The sequence below is a fragment of the Phyllostomus discolor genome, chromosome 6, assembly GCF_004126475.2.
Source record: "Phyllostomus discolor isolate MPI-MPIP mPhyDis1 chromosome 6, mPhyDis1.pri.v3, whole genome shotgun sequence".
Lineage (NCBI taxonomy): Eukaryota > Metazoa > Chordata > Mammalia > Chiroptera > Phyllostomidae > Phyllostomus > Phyllostomus discolor.
In genome coordinates, this window is record NC_040908.2 from 167,421,211 (window position 1) to 167,447,536 (window position 26,326).

Here is a 26,326-nt window from a genome sequence, read left to right on the forward strand (position 1 = left end):
CTCGGCGGCACGACTTTCATTGAAGCCGACACGTGTATTTTTTAAGCAGGTGGGTGTGCTAGCAAGTTTCCACCCATCAACTTCCTAGGATCACGAAGGAAGGGTCGTGCCTGACCTCTCCTCCAGGCCAGTAACGGACTGACTCTGGAAGCCGGCTTCCCGTCCTGGCCTCCCCAGCCTTTCTAGTCCTGTCATTAGGCGGACACCAGGCTCAATGAAAAACAAAGCAGTCGGCTTAAGAGACAGAATCCGGTTCAACTCAGACTTCTAATTCCACACGACAGGGTGGGGATGAAGAACAGCCAGCAGACCCTGGTCCTGGGCGAGGGCACGGGCCCCGCACTGGCTCTCCCACAGCGAGCTCCGGTTTCACCCCTTCCCACGACTTTCTTAGCCCTCCAACAGTAACTTAAGAGGGAATTTAAATAAAAGAACTTCATGAGTTTATACTAGTATAATAGTTACCACTCTTTCGTTGCTACTATCTTGGCTCCATTTTGTTCGGACGAGTATCTGTTGCAGGGTAGTATTTCAAATCCACTGTCAGTCGCAAACATTCGCAAGTAAATGAACACCTAAAACAGAAAACATTCAACATTAACTTTACATTGTTAATCCTGTTAGACGTTCTTGGAATTACAAAAGCAAACCACAACCAACAACATAAAAACATTTAAGATCCTCAAGTAACAAACTTTGTTGGTATTTTAAAATTTCACATACGTGAGTACCTAATGGCTTGGCTATGTTACTCTAATAGTTCACAAAGAACTTAACTTCTACATGATAAAGTTTCCTCTTTGTATAGTCACACAAATGATCTTATATATTACTGGATCTTCATAAGACTAGTTTTACAAAAAACTTATTTATTTATATTTGCGGGGGGAGAGGGAGAGAGACACTGATGCGAGAAACACCTCACATGTGCCCTGACAGGGGACCAAACGCACAACCCGGGCGTGTGCCCGACCGGAAATGGCACCAGTGACCTTTGGCCCTGCAGGATCATGCCCAACCAACAACCCACGCTGGTCGGGGCCAAAACACAGGTTTCAAGTTGCAGTGTTCACCAGAATTTAGGCTTTAGTTTCCTCCACTCTTATCCAAACAGATAAATAGTATTAATCTTATTAATAAACCTACATGTTCCTTGAATAATTTCTCCTGCATTTTGTTCTTGTTGAGAAAATAGTGCCGTGCCCATTCGCCTGAAGTCAAACATTTGAAAGCTTTCTCCAAGTGCTCATCTTTCTTAAAACGTTCAATTACCTCCTTTAGTTCTTCTTGCCTTCCTTTAATAGGCCGAAATCTGGAAAAAAAGAATCAAGACAATAACCCCAGTTACCTACCATCATCCTTGGGACACTGTTAAGAGATCTTGAAAAACAGATAATTAACCTAAAAACTGCCAGACATTACAAAAGAGATCGATAATCTTGATAATCACTGTGCGAGTAATATCGGTCACCAGGAAATACAACTTCTCTTTCTTCAAACTTCATTTTAATACTTTTATTTCACTGTTTTCTCATTAACTGCTGACTCAAGCGAATGCGCACTGATTCCGGCTTGTACTAGTCATCTACTATGGAGGGTACAAGGTGAAAGACCTACAAAAGCATTCGTCTAACCGTGTTAGAATGACAACATTTTTTAAAAAACATGCAGAATCAAGCCGGAAGAGCGCCAGGCAATGAGCTTCAGAAGAATGAGAGGCAAACAAAATCACGCCGCTAACAAAACATTCTCTGCGTGCAGCTCGAGAATGCACCCCACACCAAGCACCCCAGCAGGCCTCGAGACACACCCGGGTTTCCGACACCGGGTCAGACCGCTCTCTGGCCGCAGCGTTCAGAGGACGCGGACGGCAACCGCGCGGCCCCAGCAGCGATGCCACTGTGCGGGCAGGGCCAGCAGACACTACTGACACGGAACGGTAAAAAGCTTCTGGTGTAAACCCAACTGCAACGACTTCAGAATACCGTCTTTCCAGTCATAAAACAACACATGAGGGATACAATCACGGTCCAAGTGAAACTTAAGTTTCCAAGCCCCTCATTCTAAAGTTGTGTTCTCATAAAACACGTACTATAATTAAAGGTACTTGGATCTTAATTAAAAAATGTTTCCTCATGTCAGTTTCATTTGGTTTATTTTCCCAAATTAAGTTTTTTAAAAAATCCAACCAAAAAAGGAACTGCAGCCTGCTATTTAAAAAGATAAGTTAAAAAAATATTAATGGCCAAGGAGAAAAACATTTGAACTATGCCTCTTAACTCTTAAGAATTAAAATTGCATACCTCGTAAATGTGAAAATGCTAAAGCTGAGATAAAATCTAGCATTAACTCCAGGAAAAGTAAGCATTCAAGCAGAATTTTTCTTCTAGATAAGCTATCATAAATGTATTCGTAACATTTCAGTAAGATTTTAAGTCACAACATTTCACCAAGGATTATTTACTAGGTGCTGTGCACACAGGTGGTATGGTGAAAAACAGAAGAGACAGACTGGCCACTGCTCTCTTAAAAAATGTATCAATTGATTTTAGAGAAGGAGGAAAAGGGGGGGAGAAGGGAGGGGGAGGGAGGAAGGGAGAGGGAGACATCAATTTTTGTTCCACCTGTCTACGCATTCACTGGTTGGTTCCAATATGTGCCCTGACCAAGGATCGAACCGGCAACCTTGGTATATTGGGACGATGCCCTAACCAACAACTGAGCACCTGGCCAGGGATGGCCAAAGCTCTTAAATGAAATATTTAGTTTGGACTAAAAGACATACATATGCATCAAACAGTTAAGCAAGGCCTCGATATGCAAATGTATGTTAATATGGTACAAACTACATTGCTATAGCGCACTTTAAGTATAGAAATTTTAACTGAGGTGAAGGTTTGTTTGGGAAGGGGTCTGCAGTTGGGGCTGTTACGGGCAGTGAGGCGAGCTGTGACTTCAGCTTTCTAGAATATTACTGTAGGCAGGAAAGAATCAAAGGAGGGCAGGCGAAGTGAGAGGGCACTTAGGCAGAGGAGCCTCGTTTCAGCGAGAGGAACAGGGGCTGCGGGAACCAGCGCGGCAGGGACAGTAAAGCCCTGGAACGGGAAGAGGGGTCTCTGGGGGAGTTCAGACTCATTCCCGCATGCTGACGCTGTTGGGGACTTACTAGCCTCCAACTCCAGTTGCGGTGAGTCCTCACAACTACTGAGGAGAACCATGTGAAAGAGTTTGAACACACCCCAGAGGTATCACATGAAGAAATGACAAGGCCTTATTTTACTCCATTTTCTTTTCTTTTTTTTTTAAAGCCTTCATATAACATCTTTTTTTTAAAAAAGATTTTATTTATTTATTTTTAGAGAGGGAAGGGGGGGGGGGAGAGAGAGAGAGAAACATCAATGTGCGGTTGCTGGGGGTTCTGGCCTGCAACCCAGGAATGTACCCTGGCTGGGAATTGAACCTGGGACACTTTGGTTCCCAGCCCGCACTCAATCCACTGAGCTACGCCAGCCAGGGCTACTCCATTTTCAATTAATTAGCACACCCGCCCGGACAGACCGCTGAGCGGAAACCCTTTAAACAACCGGAATGTCTTTAACTAGGACTGTCAGGATGTGGTGTTGGAGAAACGCCACTAAAATAACCTGAGAATCTGCAGAATTGTGCAAGTATCTGAACCTCCACCGTTGTAACATTAAGTTACTTGCAGATATCCCAAGTGATTTTGTCAAGACTGAGTTTCTTAAACCCTCCCTGCTGAAAGCCCACACAGGGATCATTTGCGTATGAAGGGCAGAGAAGACAGCCAAGCAGTGTCAGCTAAGGCGTGCCACTTCACACAATGCGACATAGGGCATGGCGGGGGAGGGAGAGCCCACGTTTTGTGCAGTGAACAGAAAAGCAATACTTCGTTTGAGCAAATACAATGTACAATCCACGATGTTAGTGGCAGGGCTACAATGACAGAAAGAGCAAAGCCATCTCGGTATGTCCAACGTGGAACTGACCAATGGTGACTCACTGTTTTAAAATAATCACATGGCTCAACACACTAGCAAGCAAGTCAGAGTCAGGGCTAAATTCACGCAGAGCTTTAAGAACACGGCAGAAACGCAGGGTAGAGACGTGGACCGGACACAGGCTCCTCCTACAGGCTCGGTGAGTGCTCTCCACTTCCTGGAACCCGCCCCTCCCATCTGTAAACTCCTTTCAGCTCTGGGCAGCTTTGTTTACTCTTTGTTCACGATGCCAAGTTATATGCTAAAACCAACACAAAATAACGAACTCCTGACTAACGCTCTCCGCCTTCCACCTTCCCTGTGCCGACTTTTGTTTCTGCCTTCCTGACTCCCATCAGCTCAAGCAAAAACAAAATTCCCCAAAATGCTACTTGCTACCCACTAGCAAGAACCTCCATCTCAGGGGGAAAAGGCAAAAAACTGTACTTGAACAACAATTGAAAAAGAGTCCTGGCTGGTGTGGCTCAGTGGATTGAGAGCAGCCTGCGAACCAAAGGGTCGCCAATTCGACTCCCAGTCAGGGCACATGCCTGAGTTATGGGCCAGGTCCCTAGTGGGGACCACATGAAAGGCAACCACACACTGATGTTTCTCTCCCTCTTTCTCCCTTTCTTCCCCTCTCTCTGAAAAATACATAAACAAATCTTTAAAGAAAATGTTTTTTTAAAAAAGAAAAAAGTAGACTAGTTGAAATTAAGACCCCCCTTAAAAAAAAAAAGAACCTCTATTTCACTTAAAATATAACTGATTATCAAAACTTCCCATCACAGTTGGTTGCTATAGGCGTGAAATGACTGGCAAAGAAAGAAGAAAATGGTTCTGGGTATAGATGGCTGTTTTCAATAACCCTACAAAAAAATACATCAAAGTCACCTGGCTGATAGTTCAAGTCAAATCCCATTACAACAAATACTGTGGGGAAATAAAAATTTTGTAAGAACATAAGATTGTTATAATTATTAGGGCCAGAGCAAACGGCACTAAAGACCTCAGACAAAATTAAAATAATTTTTTTGAATATTTATTTTTAGAGAGAAGGGAAACAGAGGGAGAAACATCAGTGTGTGAGAGAAACACTGATGGCTGCCTCCTGCACACCCACCACTGGGGACCTGGCCTGCAACCCAGGCCTGAGCCCTGGCCATTTTGATTCACAGGCTGGCGCTCAATCCACTGAGTGACACCAGTCAGGACATAAAATAGTTTCTATTATTGAGTAGAAAGACACCCTCTGCCCTCTCCTTAATCCCAATCACTCTGAATCTCCCATACAAACTGCACAAAGCTGTCCTTACACCATGCTTCTTAAAGCTAGAAGGAAATACAGACCACCAAACACAGCCCTCTGGTCCCATAAATGAGGAAAGAAGGCTCACAAGGCTAATGAAGGGAAGCATCTCGCCAGCCTGCTCTTGGGTGGACTCGGAGGGCCCTCTGGTGGCGTTTCACATTAGAACAGGATCTGACTTGCATCTGCCATGGAACACCAGCCTGGAGCCCAGCCAGAGTGCTGGTGGTATTCTGACAATACCGTGAAAGGTAATACACACTTTTAAATGTGGCCATTGGGGGTGAGCTGGAGTGGCAGGGAGGCAAGAAAAACAGGCATCTGGTATTTCCAAGTAAGTAGGAACCCCTCCTTCTTTAACACAAAATTTGCTACTTTCAATAAATATTTTTTGTCCTGGCTGGTGTAGCTCAGTGGATTGAGCACTGCCCTGTGAACCAAAGGGTCGCCAATTTGATTCCCAGTCAGGGCACATGCCTGGGTTGCAGGCCAGGTCCCCAGTTGGGGGCACTCAAGAGGCAACCACACACTGATGTTTCTCTCCCTCTTTCTCCCTCACCTCTTTGAAAATAAATAAAATCTTTAAAAACAAACAAACAAATAAATATTTCTTTTTCTCTTCCCACAACTCTGATCAATGGCTGCTGTCAAAAATTTTTTTAGCGAGCTGGGGAGTGGTAGGGAGAAAATGGAGACAACTGTACTTGAACAACATTAATTTTTTAAGTAGAAAGAAAAACCCTGGCTGGTGTGACTCAGTGGACTGAGCACCGGGCTGCAAACCAAAGGGTCACAGGTCTGATTCCCAGTCAGGGCACAGGCCTGGGTTGCAGGCCAGGTCCCCAGTAGGGTATGTGCAAGAGGCAACCACACACTGATGTTTCTCTCTTTTTGTCCTTCCCTTCCCATCTGTCTAAAAATAAACAAAAAAACCCTTAAAAAAATTAAAAAGCAGTTAAAAGAAATGTCATTTACAATCATTCACTATTAAAAGGCACAGAAAAAAAATATGAATTCACACCCCACACACCTGTTCCCCACTCTTTCCAGAGACTGACTTCCCAGGTTTTCTTGCTATTTGGTTTTTCTGTTTCCAAACCCAAGAGACCACTGTGGCATGGAGGAAGGGTTGTAGATTTGTGCCAGCTGTACTACTGTCCCTTCCACTAGCATGTACAACCAAGAGCTGACTGGAGGAAGGGAGGACGGGAAGGGAGGGGCAGAAAAAAGGGAGCAATGGAAGGGGACAGGAAGAGAAAAATGTTCGAATATTTTAAGATGTAAAATAAGGAAACCACGAGGCAACACTGTGAACACATTTCCCCCTTTGAAGAAAGGTTAACGGCAAGCCGAGGGCTGGCAGGTGCTGGGAGGCGGCGGCAGCAGCGTGCTACAGCCACAGCTCTTCGTGCCTTCGTCACCTGGAAACAGACAACAACCAGAAACACACCTGGCTGAGTCCCGCACCCAGCGCTCAGCTGATCCCAGGGAGTGACTCCTGATCTTTGCATGAAAAGATTTCTTTTAAAATTACCCTGCTATGGAGTACAAGTGGTTTTTTAAAATACAGCTATGACTAAGACCAAACTATTTTAAAAGGTTCGCAAAATGTTCTAAAACTCATGTTTATGCTGACACCTCCAATACTCAACATAAAAGAACATCATACAGGCTGCAACAGGTTAGCGGCATCTTGTTACTGTTTGTAATGCACTCTACCTACCTCACAGGGTTGTTGTGAGGAAAACTGTCAGATTTTGAAAAATGCCTTGAGCTCCTCGAAGGAAAGGCGCTATATAAATGCAAAAACAAACAACAATGAAAAACTATTTGTACAATCTGTACTTGCAATCTCTAAACAGACTTACAATATTAGCTGCAGCAGAAACCCTTAGAACACTGAAATCCCAGAACCCCACGGAGCTGCGGGCGGTCTCAGCACGATGAACGCCAGGCCGCGCTCCCCTCCCCGTGACATCGTTCTACCCTCGTTACAGGGAGTCAGAGGGGCTAGAACCTCTGCAGGCTTTCTGGTCAAGCACTTGATTTCAAAGTGGCATTTGCAGTGGTTTATAAATTCATGCCCAACAGTGGACGTGCATAGTATAATCCTAAGTGAAATAAGATGAGATGGCCACCGCAGTGGGAGGATGAGGAAGGACTGCGCAGACTCACGTGTGGGTCAGAAGAGCCCAGAGCAGTTCCGAAGCAAGAGTGCCCTGAGACGGCTCCGTGTTTCTCCGGAACGTTATTCCCGCTCTGCTCACCCCAGACTCCCCGGCTCCCCATGACGCTGTCAAGTCTTGGGGTTCTGGAGCCTGAACAAGGGGCACCCGCCCTGGCTTTGCAACACCCACCGCCCTACTCTGATTTTTTAAAAAGCAGAGGTATTACTAATACCTCTCTTCTCCAGCTAAAAGGAAAAATTTAAGTTTCATAACTGACAAGTCAACTAGGTCTAAATATTTCCCAATAGACTGAAATTACTGTTTTGTTTACACTATTTCTAGGTATTCATGCTATAACTCTGACCTACTTGTTAGTAAATTAGGGATATTTTAAGATTAAAACATGAGTACTCATAATATAGTAGTTTAGGAAATTCTCAAATTATTAAACTTTTCTGTTTCTCAACACAGTACACTGAAAGAAGCTGAAAGGAGGGGAAAAAGGCATAAAAAAGAGAAACTAACAACTGACAGTCAAACTGCAGATGTACAAACCTGAGGACAAAGAGACCACTGGACAAGCACTAGCTTGGAGTATTAACACACAAGCTCTAACCCTACTTTCCAGTCACTTCGTTTGCATCCCACAGACAGAGAAGTCTACAAGCTAACAATTTTAGAGATATTTATGGTTTATTCAAATAAACCACTACAGATTTTCCATAAAATAATATCTTTGAACATGATATATAAGCCAACATTCTGGTCAATTCGTGCTCAAAAGATGAACTAGAATGGATACAGTTTTATTTTCAAGTATATCCGTTGCACGTTTAACCAGGTTGAACCAGTTTTCATTTTAGATCCTTCAATTTCTATTCACAAAAATTTTTATGCACTGAATACATTTTAATTGAGGGTACCTAGATACAGTAACATTCTGAGTTTTAATATTGGCATGGCAATCCTAAACTTTACAATTTAAGGACACACGTTTTTAAGTGAGCCCCAAGAAACTACTGGTAAAGTGCTTCTAATCCACTGTTCACGCCACGAGGAGGTGCGGCAGCCTGGCGCGTGGGACCCTGCTCCTGAGCGCGTGGTCCGGGCGCGTCAGGGACGGAGGCTCCCAGGCCTCTCCCAGAGCTGAGTCTGCACCCTAACAAGATTCCCCAGGTGACTCCTGGAAACTCGGAGAAGCAGGTGTCTAAGAGGATTTTTACAGAAAACAGGAGTTACTTCCCGTAGCAGAAGATAGTAACAGGCGACCACCCTTCATCCTTTGGAACAAAGCTGCAGATACTGAACACACTGATTTCTTTCCTCGGCCACTAAAAACGTTTTGTAATTTTGATGGAACACTTTCTAAAATGGTTTATAGGCTTCCGTATTTCAGTATACATAAGGCTTAATGAACATAATCTTTTTCTTGATGAGTCCAGGTCATAATTAGGGGCCTCTGTGGTAATATCTTGAATGTCATTAGAATGTTTTGTGAATCAGTGATTCACATTTCTTAACTCAGGAGAAAAAAAGGCGGAAAGGGTGCCTCACAGACTACCAGGATCCTCCAGAGCTTGAGCCCTAGCCTCGCATGTTCCCTGGGGGAAAGGGAAGTGGACTTAAAACAAGGCAAACGAGACTTCACTTGCACACAGGGGCCTCCGATTCTGCGGACTCGCAGAGAATAGCCATCGGCCTGCCTGGCCAGAAACTGTGGGCGCTCGCCCCTCTGAAGAAAGGGAGCTGCTTAAAGGGTCTCCCAAGCCTATCCCCGCTCCTCCCTTCATTTTAGTAAGGACACGGGGTGACAAGAGATGACACAGAAATACCAAAGGCACATTTTTACCCAAATTTCTTCTTTCTGGATTTAGAATGTAACTGATAAATGCTAACACAGTATCTTGCTTTAATTCTAGCAAGGGACAGAATTAAAAGGGAAAATGATGAACACAAGATTTTCCCCTAATCACTTTTACTCACCAATCCCTGCTGAATAAAATTACTCAACTAATTACCAACGAGGGCCCACCTGGTGATCAAGTCCCCCCGGGGCTAGTCCCTGGCACCGGAGCTGCTGAATACCAAAGCTAGGATGGCAGGGGTAAGAGCGGACATTGGCCCAAACTCGCTCTACATTCTAAATCCCTGTGCTTTTCCCACCAGACTTGGAAACCCTCTGCCATGGAATTTGAGAGATAAAATTTAAGGGAATTAAAATAGAGAAATTCAAAGGATGACAAATTTCAAGAGCAACAGAGTAATAGTTCATGTAGATGACGTCTGATACTCAAAAAGCACTTGTACAGCTATTTTCTCATCTTCACACTGCATGTAAGCACACCTCTTTAAAATCATTCACTCTCACTTAGCCGAATCCTACCTAGCCGAATCCTTAGCTGCATCTCAAAAATTAGAACAGATGGCAGAATTACCTATGTACAGAAGCAATTATTCAAGTTTTTAATAAAGCCATGAAAAAAACTAATGTAACCTACTTTTAGCAGGGGAAAAACCCATATACATTTTTAAGGTTTTATAGGATGCCTGTTAAGATTTTTCTTTTGGCTAATTATCATCAATGTTTAAAATAGAATATGGAGATGGTCCCCCAGCCTTATATATATTTTAACAGAAATATCCTAACACAGAGTTAAAACTGACAAGACTTTCATAAGCTTTCGTTGCTTTTCTTAGCTCACATATAGAAAAATCTTTCTGTAGGAAAGAACTTTCCTTTAACGTTACTTTAAAATTTTGACTGAAAGTAAAATCAGCCATCTCTTTCCTTAAATTCAGCATCATCTGTTTCATTCAGGACAAAGGCTTAAAATTACCTAGTATTCATTTTGTGTGTTTGAAAACCTAAATAGGGGTCAAGAACCAAACTGGTCGCTAGGTCGTCATTTTCACAGAGTTCCTTGGCGGACATTCCAGAAGATGGTACATATCGACTCTGTCCCTCGAATCCTGAATTACCATTACCTGTGAAAAGAGAAAGAAAAAGTAACTCAAACTGAAAGCTACCAAAATCCACCGTAAAATAACCTTTGCCCGTTCAAGCTAATCATCAAGAACTGAAATGACCTCAATCGACTTTAAGAGCGGAGCGTGGAGTACTAGTTGAATGAGCACGAAACCAAGCACAGTAAACTAGCCCACCACCAAGCGTTCTGGTTAGCAGCCAAGTACCAGGCTTCCCAAGGGGAGGATGAGCCTCTGGCTCCGATGCCTTGCCCCTCCCGCGAGGAGGTGAGAAACAGGGAAGGTAGATGTTCATTAAGGAGACAAGAGAGCACCAAAGGTAGTTAGAGACAGGGCTGGGCCAAGGAGGAGCAGAGGATACTCTGCAGCGAGGGCCAGGAGGGTGGAAGGTAAGGACCAACAGGAGTCCCGAGGAGCTGACTCCACCTTCCTGCCTTTGGTCTGATGAGTGATTACTATCTCCCTTTTGCTGGTAACAGGCCCAGAGGGTAAGAAACTTGCCCATCATTACAGACCTAGGTGGTAGAGGTGGGAAAAGAAGAGAAGAGAGAATGCAGGCCTATTTCTAACTGACCTCTCTTTAGAAAATTCTGAGGGATTGGATAAAAACAGGAAAGGTGACTGAAGTGCTTGGGTTTAATTGTGGAAAAAAAAATGTAAAAAGAGGAGAGGAAAGCCAAATCTGTATGCACGAAGTTTCGCCAGCGTCGGGTGTCTTTGTCACTGACGGTCTCAGCAGCAGGCAGTGACACCACCAGCGTTAACTTTAAGCCTCGAAAAACAGGCCAAAAAGTGTTTCGTTTTCTTCCATAAGATGGCTGTAGTAGCGCTCAGTTGTCTTTAAATTCATTCGAAACAATTTTGTTAGACTGTACTGTGACACCTGTCATATCAGCATGCATTTAAAAAAAGAACACCTGGCCCTGGCTGGTGTGGCTCAGTGGATTGAGCACTGGCCTGTGAACCAAGGCATCGCTGGTTCGATTCCCAATCAGGGCATGTGCCGGGGTTACAGGTCAGGTCCCCAATGGGGGGCACACGAGAAGCAACCATGCATTGATATTTCTCTCCCTCTCTCTTTCCTTTCCCCCCTCTCTAAAAATAAATTAAATTAAATTAAAAAAAAGAACACCAAAATTGGTGAATTTTTGTACAGCCATTTTAATATTGAAGATGGAAGAAAATATGCAACATTTTCAGCATATTATGCTTTATTATTTCAAGAAAGGTAAAAAACACAACTGAAATGCAAAAAAGATTTGTGCAGTATACGGAGAAGGTGCTGTGGCTGATCAAACATGTCAAAAGTGACCTGTGAAGTTTCATGCTGGAGATGTCTCGCTCGATGATGCTCCATGGTCAGGTAGACCAGCTGAAGTTGACAGTGATCAAATAGAAACATTCACTGAGAACCATCCATGTTACACTGTGTGGGAGACAGCTGACATACTCAAAATATCCCAATCAATAAAGTTATTTATAAAAATAAAAAAATGTGTCTTTTATTTTACAGAAAAAATTAAATGGACTTTTTGGTCAACCCAAATAATACGTGAAAGAACAAGAGACACAGTAAGAGGTGTAACCTTCTTTTCATCTACTCTTTCAAAAAAAAAAATTAAACACTTATACTGAGCATATAGGTATGTGAAAAGCTATCAAATCACTGTATTTTCTGTAACAGCTTTATTTAACTATAATTCACATACCGTACAATTCACCCATTTCAAGTGTACAATTCAAAGGTTTTTAAAACATATTCACATAATCATGTAACATCACCACAATCAATTTTGGAACATTTCATCACTCCCCAAAGAAACCCCACAGCCATTAGTAGTCACTACCTGTTTCTCCCTCCCAGCCCCTGGCAACCACTTATCTAGTTTCTGTTTCTACAGATTTGCCTAGTTTGAAAATTGCATATAGACAGAATCATACCATATGTGGTCTTTGCGACGGCTTCTTTCAATTAGCAGAGTTCCCAAGGCTCATCCGATTTCATTCCTAGTATGGCCAAATAATATTCCACTGTATGCATACACCACATTTGCTTATTCATTAGTTGATGGACAATTGGCCTGTTTCCACTTTTTTGCTTTTATGAATAATGTTTCTATGAACATTTACGTACAAGTTTTTTTGTGTGTGTACATATGCTTTCAATTTTCTTAGGAGTGGAATTGTTAGGTCATATGGAAACTCCATGCTTATCCTTTTGAGGAACTGCCAGACCATTCTTCAAAGTAGATGCACCATTTTACATTTCCAACAGCAGTGTATGGGGGTTCTAATTTCTCCACATCATCACCAATACTTGTTACTGTCTGTCCTTTTAATTCTATATATATCCTAGTGGTTGTGAAGTGGTATCCTATGGTTTTAATTTGCGTTTTTCTGATGACTGAGAGTCCTTTTTTTCCCAGATTGTTGTAATCTGGGTCCCTTAAATTTACATAAGAATTTTCAGATGAGCTCATCAATTTCTGCGAAGAGGCCAGTTGAGATTTTGATAGGAAATGCATTCAATCTGAAGATCATTTGGGGAGTACTGCCATTTAAACAACAGTAAATCTTCTAGTCCATGAATACGTGATGTCTATCTATTTAGGTCTTTTTAAACTTCGTTCAACAATGTTTTGTAGTTTGCAGAGTATAAGTATTACACTTTTATTGTTAAACTTGATGCTATATTTTACACCACTGTAAATAAAACTGTTTCAACTTTGACTTGTTCATTGAAAGTACACAGAATTGCAATTGATTTTTATATCCTGCAAGCTTGCTGAACTTGATTAGTTCTAATAGTTTTTTTAGTGGATTCCTTAGGATTTTCTATATACACAATCATGTCATCTGCAAATAAAGACTGTTTTACCTTTTTCTTTCTGATCTGGATGCTTTTTAGTTCATTTTCTTGCCTAGCTGCCGTGGTTAGAACCTGTAAGTACAATGCTGAATAGGAATGGTGAGATGGATTTTGTGTCTTGTTCCTGATCTTGGGGAGAACCATTTAGTATTTCACCATTAAATGTGACATAAGGTGTGACAGGGTTTTCATAGACATCCTTTATCTTTCCTTCTATTCCTTGTTTGTTGAATGTTTTTTTCCTGAAAGGGTATTAAGACTTTTGTCAAATGATTTATTGGGATCACTGTATGGCTTTAGTCCTTCATTCTCTTGATGTAGTGTATTAATTAATTACAGTGTATTAAAGGCATTAAATCAACCTTGAATTCCTGGGATAAATCCCACTTTGTCACATGCTGCAGAATCTGTTGGTTGATATGGTTTATAGTATTTGCTGAGGATTTTGGTGGCAGGGTAATGCTGGCCTCATTGAATGAATCAGCAAGTGTTCCCTTCCATTTTCTGGGAACCATCTATGAAGAACTGGTATTAATTCTTCTTTAAACACCTGCCAGTATTTACCGATGAAGCCATCTGGAACTGAGATTTTCTTGTAGGTAGTGTTCTTTTGTATTTCTTCTAGATTCAGTTTTGGTAGTTTGTTACTTTCTTGGAATTTTTTTGATTAAACTAAGTTATCTAATTTGTTGGTATACAGTTGTTCATAATATTGTTATAATTCTTTTTATTTTTTGAGATAATAACATCTCTCACTCTTGATTCTTCTCTTTTTCTTGGTCAGCCTTGCTTAAAGATTTCCCAATTTTGTTGATCTTTTCAAAGAACCAGCTTTTACATTTGTTAATTATCTCTACCATCTTTCTATTCCTTACTGTTAGTTTCACTTCATTACTTCCTTCTGTTCGCTTTTCTTTTTCTCTTGTTTTAGCTAAAAAGTTAGTTATTGAGATCTTTGTTCTTTTTTAAATGTAGTTGTTCACAGCTACAAATCTCCCTCTAGGCAATGCTTTAGCTACACCCCATTAATTTTAATATGTGGTATCCTATTTTCAATCATGTACGAGTATTTTCTCACTTCCCTTCTGATTTCTTCTTTAACCCATTGGTTAATTAGGAGTGTGTTAATTTCCACATATTTGTAAATTTCCCAAATTTCTATTATTCATTTCTAATTTTATACCATTTTCATCAGAGAACATACAACGTAAGACTTCAATCCTTATAAATTTACTGAGGGCTGCTTTATGGCCCGCCCTGTGGTCTGCCCTGAAACCGCTCGCGTGCACCTGAAGAGAATGTACAGGCGGCTGTGGTCGGGCGGAGTGCTCTGAAGTGCCTGCTGGTGAGCTCCGGTTTGTCTTCTCTCCTTGTTCTACATGCATCATTGACAGCAAGTTATTAGAGTCTTCAAACTATTGTTGAGTTCTCTACTTCTCCCCTCAATTTGGTCAGTTTCTGCTTCGTGTGTTTTGTGGCTGTGATGTCAGGTGAAGTCGCTGCAGCTTATCTCAGTGGAGCACTGCTGTGCTCCTCTTCATCAGTGGCTGTTTCTGCGCCAGCAACATTCAATGTGATGCTGTCCGTCTTCACACTCTCTGGGCTTTTCCAACCTACCCCTCTACATCTGTCTACACTTCGCAAAGTGCAGCGCACATAGTGGTCATTTATAGATTCTTATGCACCTCGAACAATCAAACCAATGAGGGCCTTTTTGCACTGTGATATACAAAAGGAGGACAATAACAAGTTGCTTTAAAAAAGTCTAAGCGGCCCTGGCTGGTGTAGTTCAGTGGATTGAGCGCGGGCTGGGAACCAAAGTGTCCCAGGTTCAATTCCCAGCCAGGATACATGCCTGGGTTGCGGGCCATAGCCCCCAGCAACTGCACACTGATGTTTCTCTCTCTCTCTCTCTATCTTCCTCCCTTCCCTCTCTAAAAATAAATAAATAAAATCTTAAAAAAAAAAAGATTCCTGAAAATTAAAAAAAAAAAAAGTCTAAGCGACACCTAACTCACTGAACAGAGCGACACCACTGCTCCAGTCACTGCGTTTCTCAGCTCCGTCAGGCTCGCATCACAGGCTAAGAGGTGAGGAGGTGTCCGTGCAGAAGAGAATACATTCAGTCTTGGACTCTCCCTCCACTCTTATCCGAGGTAGGAATTTCTGCCTGTTTCTCTAGAAACAGTGACCTGATCAGGTATGGAAAGGTAAGGGCAGCGAACTGCATAAACCCCTAAGGTAAGAACGAAATGAATCGGACTGGGGCAATCTACCTGAAACTGCGGCACACCCCAGGCTAACCCAGTGCACAAGGAGCAGGCAGATTCCAACACAAACTAAGGCTATTCAGCAGTGGCTAAATTAACCTTAGCAAAATCAAGAAATATCAATAGAAAAAGTTGTACTCCTTAATACACTTTTGGACAATCTTTATATGGCTGTCTATTTAAGTTTAAATTTATCCTATGGCAATTTACTACTCCTTAAAGAACTATGAAACATGTATCAACTCTACAATTTCTCAGAAATCTCAACAAGTAGTTTTGTTCTTACCAAGATGTAGAGATAAAAAAAGTAACTTAATATCAGCAGTGCCTCACCCTACATAAACAGAAGTAGTAACAATCTGTGAAGCTGGCCTAAATTCCACTTAACATACAATTTAGAGTTGATCTTATCATTCATATTATTATAAGTTTTTAAAGACATACATACTTATACTTAAATCAAATATAAAAAATACAGTATGAACTTCTAAGAAATTCAGTTCAGTAGCAGTTATTGTAATTTTTTACAGAACAGATTAACCATTTAGGTATAAATTCTACAAAATGTAATTTTGTAGAAACCATGGACATAAAAAGCATGATTGAAGTTATTATATTAAGCATTAAACTGAAGTTGTACACAATGTTTGGTGAGAATAAAAATATATATAGCTATGAAAGAGTAAAAAAACTGTACTGTTAATGTGAGAACACAGATAATTGTTTTGAAAACAGCAGAGAACAGAACACATCACAAACTGGAAAGAAGCACTGTCCCGTATCACAGTCAAAAGAGCGACAGGTTGAGTGTGTACATACATCTGCTCGACCTCCTCTCCACCGCGCTTCTGCCAGCCTTCACGGCGTCCTTCCCCGTGTGCTGAGCTTTTGATTGGTTCTGCGGGTGGTCATTAGACAACTTGCCTCCACTCCTCCTGCCATTCACCACCATGTTCTTGGATTCTCCCAACCACTTCATACCCACAGACAGCCTGACCCAGGTGCATTTAGTCACTCTCTTCAAATAGCTTAGAGAATAATTTCAATGTTCTCTCCTAACAGAAACAAAATATGAAAAACAAAACAAAACGGGGAGGTCAATACATAAAAGACCATGCTACACAGACCCTTGAGAAAGATACAGAGTATTAAAAGTAACTTAGTCATTAATGTTTCCACTCTTTAGAGACTACCTGGGCTCCCCAGCCATCCCGATCATGCTGAGGCCTGCAATGACCCAAGGCCCTGATAGGGGACTTTCTCACTGCTGGTGCTTTGAAATGCAACTGGTAAATAGCAAGTGCTTATCCTTCAGTTATCAGTAAGAATCACCTTTGCTCCTTATTATGTTATCTCTTGTCTACAACAGTTTGTCACATCTTTTTGTCATTCAAGTCAACATTCAAGGTATTCAGTGTGTCCTATCAATATCAAAGTATCGCCCATCATAACACATCTTCCTTAGTGTTCCTTTACAATGGCAACATAACCTGAGAGGCTGCTACATTCGCTAATGTAGAGGCATCTTTCACCATATGAATTTGAATGAGCTGAATTTAGGAACTGAATGATTTGGACAGTGAGGGATGCCTGTACTTTACAAAGACCTTTGGAAGTCATCATGTTTGTTGGTAATGGATTAAGAAAAAAAATGTCCATGACATCAGTTCATTATAAAATTGTGTGTTTAGTGTAAGTCAAACTAAAAAGGCTCTAGGAAAACAAACCTTTGGAGCTAAGGACCTGTAGGACCCTAGTGCGGTCCCTCCCGTGTGCAGGTGCGACTGAGGCCAGAGAGGTGACATGACCGAGGCCGCACCACCAGCCGACAGCACAATCGTGAGGACCCAGCGCTCATGCCCACGGGTCTCTCAGGACACGTGACAAAGTCGATATCCCTTACTTTATACAAACACACAGAAAAGTACAAATGATAAGTTATTCTGAAGTACTCCAAGAAAAATGTCGAACTGGACATGTCTGTAATGATAACCAACACAAATATGAAACATTAATTTTTACTTGACTTCAGACTGCTTTCATGTGACAGGAATTTTGTGTTAATTCACAGTGGGATGAAATGTGTAAGTGATATGCTTAGGTAAATATATATATATATATATATATATATATATATCTGATCAATATTAAGGATACTTGTGCAATTATTCTTCATCATGTACTTTTCTCCTGGTTCCCTTACTATTTAAATTCAATTAGCATTCAACTTCTATTGTGCCTATCTTTTGCTACTTCTTACAGGCTTCACTAAATCCAGAAAAGTAGTGCTCCTTAAAATATAGGAAAGGGTGAGTAAAACTATTGATACATCAGTTATAGAGGAAAGATTTTTCAATTATTACACCTTCTCAAATTAAATATAAGACTTCCTATTGACGATCAAATATCCTCTATTTACACTCAGAAGAAAAGGCGTGGAGCGCACGAGCAGTATACTTTTGAAGCACAGAAGCAGAGAAAGCCCGAGGGAAAGCGGCCATGCCCCAGGACGCCCTTCCTCTCTCCCACGCCTGGAACGCAAATCCCCTCTCGACCAGGAAGTCTTCCCCGACCCTCACTGCCAAACCCAGGGAGACACCCCTGCTCTAAAGTGGAGGCGACAGCCCTTGTGTCACTGTGCAGTCATGGTCTGCCTGCCTCTTTAATGGACTGGCAGGTCCTGAGGTCAAGAATTTATTTTTCTTTTCTCTAACCCTCGTATCTGGCACAGTACAAAGTAGATCAGAGCCACTAGACTGATGCAAGAGTAAATAAATAAGGTTGCAGTCTAAACCACCTAACAGAAACTGTACTCTGTTATTTTCTTAAACTGCACATTAAAGTTATAACCCGACCTCTTCAAACCCTCTCAAGACGCCAGTGCTCTCACAGGCAGAGAGAGGAGCTCTTGTGCAGGCGCAGGCGCAGACCCGAGCCCCAGCCCCCTCCCTCTGCGCCTTCTGCTGCACTCCCTAGTTCTGCGTCTCCACGCAGAAAGAACAAGGAGAGGTACAGGGCTTGGTCCTTCAGCAAGCCCATCTCAAGGATGCCCATATATAACACACAGCTTATGGATAATGATTGCAAAATGGGTTTTTGAGACTCTTAGGAGTCCTTATCTTCTTCAATGATAACACACGGAATGGAAAAGAGCAAGGTGGCTTTAGGAAAAGTTAAGAGACACAAAAAATAAAGAGTCCCCTCTCCTCAGAGAATCCTTAAGTCCCAACCCAGATTCCCACTCAGAGACAAAAAGCAGAAACCCGAAGCCAGATCCAGCAATCTGGGTTACTGAGCCCCCCCAGGTGATTCTGATGCAAGCACCAGCGTGAGTACTACTGTTCCAAACTACTTATTCATTCACTTCATCAGCTGTTGGAGCAAAGGACAGATGCCAAAATTTTAAGAAAAAGTATGGAAGAGCCTTGGCTGGATGGCTCAGATGATTAGAGTGTTGTTCCATACACCGAAAGGTTGTGGGTTCGATCCCTGGTTGGGCACATGCAGGAGGCAATCAATCGATGTTTCTCTCATGGATGTTCCTCCCTCTCTCCCTCCCTCTAAAATCAATACACATATTCTCCGGTGAGGACTGAGGAATACTAATTGAAAACCATGGAACGAAACATTTTAATTGGAGGAAACTGTACCTACCGAGCTATACCCCCCCCCGAGAACCAGGAAAAGCGCACCAACAGATCATCCCAGGAGCACAGCGGCCCAGTTCACGGAGCACAGACCGAGCTCGCTCCAGCCGACACATAATCAACCAAGTGTGCGGTGCGTTTCCGGTCCCAGCGGGCGTGCACTGGGAACCTTCGGTCTCACCGACACCGACGCCGCACTGTGGTGTGGCGGGTGCCGTGTCAGTCACCCGACACGGACGAGCCTGCGGCAGGAACACACCGCCCGTGTCGGGACGCGTTCTCACGGAGGCTCCAAGCCTCCCCACTCGTCCAGATGACAGCAGCTCACTGAGGCGAGAGACTTGACTCAGGCTCACAAATGAACACCTTTTGGAAGCACTTCTAGTAAAGCTATCAGAAATTCTGGGACTATTTATAGTTTTTTAGCCCAGTACGAGTGTATACAACAAAAACTCTAGTAATTATCAGGTCATCATTTGTTCCGCCCCAGGAGCATGGAACCTGTTGCCGTCAGCGTATTTCCTGTAAGATCACAAATGGGAAGAACCCTCACACGTTAGAGGAGGAGACGGGACTTCAGGCGCTCTCGCGGCCCACACGGTGCGAACTGCGGAGAAAGAGGCTGAAGGCGCCGGGCGGCTGGCAAAGTCTAAAGGCTTCCTGGCCCCCACGGAGGTGCCCCTCCCAACGCAAGCGAAGGTGTGCCTCTCTGGCTTTGAACGCAGCTGGCTCACATGGAAATGCCACCACAGTCTTGGCTTGGTTGACAGCACTAGGCTAACTGGCCAATGACTATAATTTAGAAATAAAAATTACCTCGAATTTATCCCAAAATTGGCAGAAAAAAAATTTCAAGGAGTACTGATCACTCCCTAAATGGTATAATAGCTACAAATCTTACTTTGTTCTGACCCCCCAATATAAGAATATCAGAAAAATTATTAGCCATCTACTGTATTCCAGACACTGTTCTAGGCACCGAGGACACAGCAAAGAACAAAATGTTTCTGCCCTCATTTGTGCTTATATTCTAATGAAGAAAGCTCTGGGAAACAGCAAATTCACAAATAAATGCCGGCACCTCGGAGAAAACAAGGCAGGTTCCAAGTGGCAGGGCGCGTCTCGGGCGGCACCGGGGCTGACGAGGAAAGCTGGGCGCATGCTGGAGTGCGAGGCACAGGGCACGGGCAAAGTGCACCAGCACAGAGCCAGTGTGGCGGGGCGGGCAAGGCCAGGGAAGCGGCCAGAAGACACGGCAAGTAACAGGGCCTCGAAGCCTGCTGAGCCTTGGGTGCTGAATCTCAGTGAGACGCAGGCAGAGGAGTGACACGACCCAAGTGACAGTCTAAAGGCCCATGCTAGCTGCTTACTATATGGAGAAGAGCTCACAATAAATGCTTTTAAAACAGAAATTCTGCCCTGGCTGGTGTGGCTCAGTGGGTTGAGTGCCAAGCCTGCAAACCAAAGAGTTGCTGGTTCAGTTCCCAGTCAGGGCACGTGCCTGGGTTGCAGGCCAGGTCCCTGGTGGGGGCACATGAGAGACAACCACACACTGATGTTTCTCTCCCTTTCTCCCTCCTTTCCCCTTGGTATAAAAATAAATAAATAAAATCTTTAGAAAGATAAATAAAAAATGAAAAAATGTCCTTTAAAAAAAAGACCATTTAAGTGTAGGTAATGGAGTGAAATTCCTGAGGGTATTATGCCAGCTTTGCTCCCTGTGTTTTTGCGTGTTCACGAAAAAGCGATGCGACCAGGCTCTAAGGAAATGCAGAGTGACCGTGCCCCGGGCAGGGGCAGGGAGGCTCCGCAACACGAAAGTCAACAGGAAAGGAACATTCGCCTCACGGACTTCACTGGACCGACAGGTGGGGAAGGAAGCACATGCTCCCGATTCTAGTCCCAAACATAAACAGAAGGCAGACTGTTTATGATAATACAAAATATACTGAGGAACTGCTACAATAAGAGCTGCATTTGAAGAGGAAAGTATTTAAAGAATTATGTAGAGTTGTATTCAAAGAGGAAACATCTAATCATACTGCAATGCCACTACAGGAAAAAGCACACACACATCACACCGCTCCTTATTCCAAATCAGCGACAGGATGGCTACCTTGGAGGGAATGGGATTAACACTAACAAAAAATTTCCTCAAAATGTTTACAGTAAACCTATTTATTTATAATTGGAAAAAACCCCTAAAATACTCTGATACTTGAAAACATTTCTAAAGAAAGCACAGAACGGTCTCATGAAAACTGTGCTTGGTTTGTGCAGAGGGGCTGCCCCACTGCAGCGGCGAGGGGCCGTCACCAGGTGTCCACACCTCTGTGACTGTCACTCTCCCCTTGTGGACACACAGAGAGAGGGTTGGAGGCTGTTGACTGACTTTTCAGTGAACTGCTCGTGCCCAGTTTGAGAACTGTGGTCCCAATATTGTTTTACTTAAAGCTGTGGACACGGATTTTTTGTTGAATGTTCTAAAACACAAACCAGGATTTTTAAAACTCTGTCAGAAAAATGAAAACATTGGTTCTGAATGACTATCAAGGATTTTAGCATAATTCCTGAGACACCACCAAGAACTCTCTAACCAGTTTACATGCTGAACTTGTCTGCACAAAGTTTATCTTAGAGAAATTGTCCGGTGGCAACGAAACAATCCCGAAGTGCTTAAAGAGGAAAAACTGATACACATTTTTAAAGAGCAGGCTCTAGCTTGCTAAGGAGTTTTGGAAATCTTTATTGAGAAAAAGCTGAGCAAACATTTAAGTGATTCAGATACAATGTGCTAAGAAAACAATTCAATACACCAAACAATTAACTGTAGTATCCCTAGAGAATGAGATTACAAGCAATTTTTACCTGTTACATGACATAATCTTCAAAGGGCTCAACTTTTCAAAACAAACATGTATTACTCTTGTAACATTTAAAGGTATACATAAAAAGGAAAAAAGACTTCACAAAAATCTTTTGCATTATTTATATGTATGTAAGTTAAAACCAATTTCTAAAACCGTAATATAGCAATTAAAAAATAAGACTTTTAGAGTGATGGGAAGTCCAACATGTCACTGAAATACTTTCACAAATTTTTGACACACCTTCACTTCTGGACTCTGGGACACTCAAGTCTCCCTGTAGTTAGTTGTACATTTAAAACAAGCACAAGGAAGACAAACACAAACAGAAAGCACAGAAATGAGAGAGAGCACTGTCCGAGGAGGAAACACACACGCCACCGTCCCCAAAAGAACAAAAGTGCCCACACTGGGCCAGGAGTGAGACCACTCTGGCTCACATCATTTCCAATAACTTCCCATTAGTAAAGTGAAAAATCAATTTCATCTTCTAGAGCTCCACATGTCTGGCCTGCCTCACATTCCCCTTTCTATTCTCAAGCCTAACTGCTACATATAAACGCAAGTGGTTATTAGTTTTTCCCACCAAATCTAAAATTACAAAGGGACCCTAAAATATATCAAAGAATTCCAAATTAGATTTTTAAAAGATTTTATTTATTTATCTTTAGAGAGAGGGGAAGGGAGGGAGAAAGCGAGGGAGAGAAATATCAGTGTGTGGTTGCCTCTTGCCCACCCCCACTAGGGACCTGGCCTTCAACCCAGGCCTGTGCCCTGACTGGGAACTGAGCTGACGACCTTTCGGTTCACAGGCCGGCACTCAATCCACTGAGCCACATTAGCCAGAGCCCTAATTAGTTTTTAACATTGGCTATTCCAAATCCATCTGCAGTCAATATATACCCAAGGTTCCATGGAACTCTCTAGTAACAATCCATATGGTTGGACCAGTATAAGAAGTCCTGCAAAGCCACCAGGAGCATTTGTGATTAGCACCTCACCGTAAGACTACAATGCAGTTTGACAGGGCAATTGCTCAAGCTGCAAATTTGTTAGAAAATTACCATGAATTCATGATCACACCTGTAACCTAAAACTTGCTCTTATAAACACTGCTGTCAGAAATAAACTGCATGTGAGAATTCAGATGACTTGCTGGAGTTCAACTAGTGCTATGAAAGAGCGGCTTTGGGGAATTTTGTTCTGCTTTCACAATCAAGCCACTACCTAAGGCAGAGCTGCTGCTGTAAGACTGGAGGTGTTGGTACAAATTCATTGAGGATTTGGTACCTGGCACCAAACTCCAGAGCCAGTAGTTCTTCACAGTCATAGGTACCCGTGTCATGTTATTGTTAAAGGTATCACTTCAGCCTTCTTTCTCCAGCTCTTGACAGTCAAACTCACGTGCGTTTTGCTTCAGACAATTGCACGGCTTTCCCAAGCAGCCACTGGGACAAGCAAGAGCATGCCCCATCCTGAGCAGTTTCCCACCAACGCATATAAATGCTCCGCCCACCCCTTCAGGACGGCTGGAGGACAGCACCACTCACCGGGCCTACCTGGTGCGCTAACTGGCTGCTCCGAAGGAGGCTGCGGTAGGCCAGAAAATGCTCCCCGAACCTGCCAGTGTTAGTTTACAGGGAAAAGGGTCTTTGGAGGTGTGATTAAATTATGGTTTTGAGACGCATCCGCATCCGGTGGGCCCTAAATGCCGTCACCAGTGCCCTTGCAAGAGAGGGGCAGAGGGAGCTCGGACAGCACACACGTCAGTCGCGGGAAGAGGCAAGGAGTGGAGTCTCTCCTGGAGCCTCCGGAGGGAGCCTGACCGGACCCTGATTTGGGCCCAAGGAAAGTGAGGGTGCACTGCCCCCCAGAACTGAGAGAGAACGCACTTGTTGTCTCAAGCCACCAAGTTTGTGGTCATCTGTTACAACACCCACACAAAACCGAAAGAGACCAAGAAAAAGAAAACCATGAAATAATACTGTAAAGTATTTTTACTGTATTAAAAGTCAACAGACTTGAGAAACACATAAGGTTTCCATGTATCACAGGAAAAAAGATTTTAAACACCTTTAAAAAGTTGTTTTAGCCCTGGCTGGATAGCTCAGTTGGTTGGAGCGTCCTCCTGTGAACCAACAGGTCATGGGTTCGATTCCCAGTCAGAGCACATACCTAAGCTGTGGGTCTCATCCTCAGTTAAGGCACGTACGGGAGGCAACTGGTCGATGTTTGTCTCACACGTCAATGTTTCTCTCTCCCCCCCTTGCCCTCTCTCTAAAATCAATAACCATGGCCTTGGGTGAGGATAAAGAAAAAAGGTTGTCTTAAATTACACTTAAAGCCATTTCTCCTCTCCCACTGCAGGTATGAAACATAGCTACAGAGAGTGCTACATGGAGTCTGAAGGTGCAACTGCACTTTTTATGTTTATACAAAATTTACAATAAAAATGAAAAATAAAATTACTAAAATTTTTCATTCAGCACATTTTAAACAGTATAATATCTACTACTCACTGGCAAGTGAATGATCAGATATTTACAATACTTGCACTTACTCAATGGGCCACTGATCTACAGCTGGGCTTATAATAAACTGAGTCCTTACAGAAAATACTGCTTCATAGTCCTTATTTACTCGCATCTGATATATACTACAACAAAGGATTTTATATGAGCAAGATTTGTGTCTCCAGTTGACTCAGTAGGTATATTTCAAATACAGGTTTTAGCTAATGTAGTTGTTGAAGGAAATTCTGCAACGAACAAAGGAACCTGCTTGCCATCTCTCCACATCTGACCCCCCCCCCCCCCCCCCCGACTCACCTAGCAGGGCCTCAGAATGAAAACCAAAGATGCTTCCTTTGTCATTGTGTTCTGAGAGCCAAACAGCATTTCACTTTTCTGTAAACAGATGCCACCTCGTGTCAAAAGTCTGTAAGTACAGTCCACAGTTCCTCAGGCGCTCCGAGGTAAGTCAAACAAAGAATAATCAATTCTTACCGTGCAAAGACAAAGGCAAGAAAAACTCCAACGGGCAATTTTGGGGGTGGCTCTTAATGGCCAAGGCTGAGTGTGCCAGGTAGTTCAGGAGGTGCTCTGGGTGCAGTCAAAGAGCCTGGGTCCCACCCCGGCCCCTACTCATCACTCTCCAGCAGTGTGACCGCACACCAGTCACTTAACCTTGCTAATAGCTTCAGTGAAATGAAGAGTCTACCTCCTCAGTTTATCAAAAGGACTAAATGAGCAGAAATTGCTAATAAAGGTATCCAACTGTCTCTTTCTGAATCAATCACTAAGGCAGAAACAAAGAGGGCAGGCATGTTAACGCATCATTCACAAAACCTTAACCAAGTATAAATATTCCCTCCACTCCTCATCCTACCGTAATTCCCACAAGAAAAAAAATCACCTCGCCTCCTGCATTAAAAAAGTTTTTAAGAGAATAAAAAAGGACCAGGGGTGTGAATCTGCCACAGGGCTGAGATCAGCTTCACTTTTCTGCTGCTCCTGAAGAGAAGGAATGGGACCTCTGGCAACAATGCGGAATTAAAAGTCACACCAAACTACATCTCACAGTCAGCATTCAGAGGGATTACGGATTTGTCACAGTGGGATTTAGCTTGTTGTGCATTTGGTAAACTGTAACCCCATTTAAAAAAACACCACCAATAAATCATAGCTTCTCCATTTATTTAGTGCTTCCCATAGTCCCTTTATCATTTAATTCTCACACCCTGTGGAGTTGCTGCTAGTCAGATGAAAGGTTAGAGAAGTTGCTCATTGCACTCTAGAAAGGACCCTGCTGGTGGGAAGTGTTTGAGCAGAGACCGGTTAGAAAGTTCAATGCAACAGGAGCAGTGAGTGGGAGGAGAGAAAAGCTCTGGTGTTTCAAATACAAGTTTGGCAAGACTTGGTAACAAATCTGATTTGGATGGTGACGCGCAGAAAGGAATCCCAAATGAATCAGAAATCTCTAGTTGGTGCAAAAGTTTTAGTTGGGGTGACTGCACGGTTGCCATCAACTGAGCTAGGAACCACAAAGGAACCTGTTTGTAGGAAAGATGAGAAAGTTTGGATTTGGGAAATCTGAGGAGGGGAGCACTACCCAGGTGAAGCTGGCGTGTGTTAGAACTCAGGAGAGAAGTGGGACTGTGAAGAGAGTAACATTAACAAGGACTTTGCAGTTTACCAAGCATTCCAACATTGTT

The 26,326-nt window shown here is 42.9% G+C and overlaps 1 protein-coding gene and 1 long non-coding RNA gene across 7 annotated transcripts in view; both read right to left on the reverse strand.

The window, feature by feature from the left end:
• Positions 1–26,326, reverse strand: part of KMT5B (lysine methyltransferase 5B) — a 51,853-nt gene that overhangs the window by 18,099 nt on the left and 7,428 nt on the right. For 3 of the 6 annotated variants that reach the window (XM_028515211.2, XM_028515213.2, XM_036029791.1), the window contains exons 2-6: positions 16,419–16,654; positions 10,313–10,460; positions 7,031–7,099; positions 1,147–1,312; positions 466–575 (exon numbers count right to left, since the gene is read on the reverse strand). In XM_028515211.2, coding sequence (XP_028371012.1) covers positions 466–575; positions 1,147–1,312; positions 7,031–7,099; positions 10,313–10,460; positions 16,419–16,578 — 653 coding nt within the window. In that variant the 5' untranslated portion in view covers positions 16,579–16,654. The remainder of the gene's footprint in view (positions 1–465; positions 576–1,146; positions 1,313–7,030; positions 7,100–10,312; positions 10,461–16,418; positions 16,655–26,326) is intronic. The other 3 variants (XM_036029789.1, XM_036029792.1, XM_036029790.1) reach the window with 2 other exon arrangements.
• LOC118501399 lies at positions 15,048–16,411 on the reverse strand. Its single transcript, XR_004904051.1, has 2 exons — positions 15,339–16,411; positions 15,048–15,104 (listed from the first exon to the last, which is right to left on the reverse strand). It is a non-coding gene; the product is annotated as an uncharacterized LOC118501399 (long non-coding RNA).